Here is a 2,950-nt window from a genome sequence, read left to right on the forward strand (position 1 = left end):
GTTTCGGGAGAAACACCAAGAGTCAGCATCCATTAAGGGCTCCAAAGTAGTCATTCTGTTGAATTAGCTACATATGTAGGATGGCACCAGGGGGCACTGTGGGTCCTGGTTTAAGGACCCTAGGGGGTCCAATTCCCCAGGGCTGTGCTCAGTGCAAAGGGCATGACTGATGCCCCTTTGAAGACATTTGTGTTGCACAGAATGAACTCTCCACTCTGAAGCCCGCACCTGCCCTCCTTCTGACCTCAGGAAGTTACCAGTATGAGGCCTCGAGGCTCAGAGCTCAGACAAGAGTGGAGACAGAGGCACTGGAGGAAGAAGAGATGAGATTTGCATTCAGATTCCTCCCTCTGGAGCTGCAAGCAGAGAGGATAAGACAGGAGCTTGGAGAGGCCAGTCCCAGCTGGGCGGCTTCAGGGCAGAGAGCCTGGAAACTCCTTCCCACCATGGACAGCGTTTCCATCTACCTCCTGTCCCTAGTTTTCCCCACAGGTCAGAGTGTCCCAGGGCACTCAGGGTTTCCCCTGCCTGATATTCCCCTCTAAGCACAGTCCTGAGGGACATTTGCTTCAACTCTGGTGCATCCAGCCTCATTTCTGTATCTGTTTCCAGGCTTCTGTGTTATGGTCGTTATGAGCCAGCCCCCATCTGCATCTGCCTCCCTGGGATCCTCGGCCAAGCTCGCCTGCACTCTAAGCAGTGAGCACAGCACCTTCTACATTCATTGGTATCAACAGAAAGCAGGCAAGGCCCCTCAGTATGTGAAGAAGGTTAACAGTGATGGAAGCCACGGCAAGGGGGACGGGATCTCCAATCGCTTCTTGGGCTCCAGCTCTGGGGCTGACCGCTACTTAACCATCTCCAAACTCCATCCTGAGGACGAGGCTTAGTATTAGTGTGGTACAGCTCAGAGCTTTGATGGTCAAACCATATATATATACCACAGGGATACAAAGGGGAAGTGACTCAGGGACTCAGGGTGAGAGTCTCTCCCTCCCCAGGACACTGAAACCTAAGATTCTTCCCTTTGCTAATCTCATCATCCTACCTCCTCCCTGAGACACCACAAAGGAGAGGTCCTGGTGAAAACAAAGTCAGGGTCTCAACAGAAGGCCATGGTCAGCTCTTGTCATGTGGCAGTGACGAGTGAACGGTGTGAAGAAGTGTCCCTTTCGTTGTCTATTCTATACCTGCAGCTTAATTTTCAGAGATTGCTAGGTGATTCTGAGGCCAGATCATAAATTGTATATCAAAAGTACTTCTGGGATATCAATTATGTTCAATTTGGCTGTTGTAAACAAAAACAGAGGAAGAAGTAGTAGTCTGGCCAGTGACCTTCACAAAGTCTCGAGAAGGAATGTCATTTCTTGCCTTTCTCTCATTTGGAGTATCTCTTTTCCAGATGAACTGTTGACAGATTAACCCAGGGAGCAGCTGAACCAGGTCACAGGACCTGCACGTGGAGGTACTTGGAGCTGATGTGGCCGAGAGTGTGACAGGGAGGCTGGGTCGGAGGGAGAGCGTGCTGAGGAGGCGTCGTTTCTCCTCAGGCTCCCTCTGCGCCCCCAGCTCCTGCATCTGTTTATTTGCATCCTTAACGTCCTGTTTCACTCTTCAGTGTTTCCGTATCTCATGCCTTTCTCCTCAGGCTCCTCTGCCCCCGCCCCCCCCAGCTCCTGCATCTGTTTATTTGCATCATTAACATCCTGTTTCACTCTTCAGTGTTTCCGTATCTCATGCTCTTTGTTCCTTTTTCATTACCTCTTTCTCTTGATAGTTGTTGTGTGTATGTTTACATCTATGTGATTTTATCCCACGTGTAGCTTCACGTATCCAACAATGAAATGAAAACACAAAACACTTCCATCAGCACAAGGGTCCCCGTGTGTCCTCTAGTAACAACAGCCCCCTCCTCCCTCCGAGATGCCCTTTCTGCCCCCCACCCCGGGAACATCTTAACAACTCTCCATTTTGTCTTGGCAGTAAACATCGATAGAAATAAAGGTATATAGTTGTACATTATTTAACCTTTTGGGATTGACCTTTTCACTCAGCATAATCCCCTGTAGATTCCTCAAAAGTGTTGTTGCATGAAAAGTTCCCCGCTTCCCCTTGCTGAGTGGTATTCCATGGTCTGGGTGGACCACAGTCTGTTTAAGCATCCACCGTGGAGGGGCATCTCGGTTGTTCTCACTTTGGGACATTAGGCACAAGGGCGCTGAGAACATTTGGAGAACTTTTCTGCTAACGTAAGTTCGTAGTTTTCTGAAATAAATAGCCAACACGTTATTGCTGGGTCATATGGAGCGTAGGCACAGATTTAGTTTTGTCATTTTTTAAAGCTGCCACACTTTCCAGAGTATCTGTATCATTCCACCGGCCGTGCATGAGTGACCTTGGATTTCCCCATCCTTGCCGGAACTGGCTGTCGTCTCTATTGGAATTTAGCCATTCTGATAGGCCTGTAGAGATACTGCACTGTGCTTTTCATTTGCATTTCGCTAATAGCTAAGGATGAATAGCTTCCCATGTCCTCGTTGCCGTCACTCTAGATTCTCTTCCACAAAATCTCTGTTCTCATCTCTTTTTCATGTTCTCAATGCATTGCATTTTGTTGTCTTTTTACTGTTTACTTTGGAGAGTTCCTTTTATACTCTGAACACTAGTTGTTTAAGGGCTATTTGGTTCTTTCTGCTAGCTGTTTTGTATCTTTTTTAGACACTTTTGCAAAGCCAAATATTAACTTTGTTGTGGTCCAATGTATTAATCTTTCCTATTACAAATCGTGCATCTGGTGTCATCAAGAATTTTTGCCTTACTCTAGATCCCAAAGTTCTTTTATGGTTTTTATTCTAAGACATAATAAAAAAAGATTACCTGCGAGGTCCATGACCAACTTCACTGTGTCTAATCATGGAATCTGCCCTCTCATCCACGAGCGTGACCACTG

At 47.2% G+C, this 2,950-nt stretch overlaps 1 gene segment (V, D, J or C); it reads left to right on the forward strand.

Moving 5' to 3' along the window:
• The window catches only part of LOC102890298, a 15,599-nt gene extending 14,709 nt beyond the window's left edge, over positions 1-890 (forward strand). The window contains 1 exon segment of the V gene segment in view: positions 613-890. Coding sequence covers positions 613-890 — 278 coding nt within the window.
• The last annotated feature ends 2,060 nt before the right edge of the window (positions 891-2,950 follow it).

This window comes from Pteropus alecto, unplaced genomic scaffold (assembly GCF_000325575.1).
Source record: "Pteropus alecto unplaced genomic scaffold, ASM32557v1 scaffold642, whole genome shotgun sequence".
NCBI lineage: Eukaryota > Metazoa > Chordata > Mammalia > Chiroptera > Pteropodidae > Pteropus > Pteropus alecto.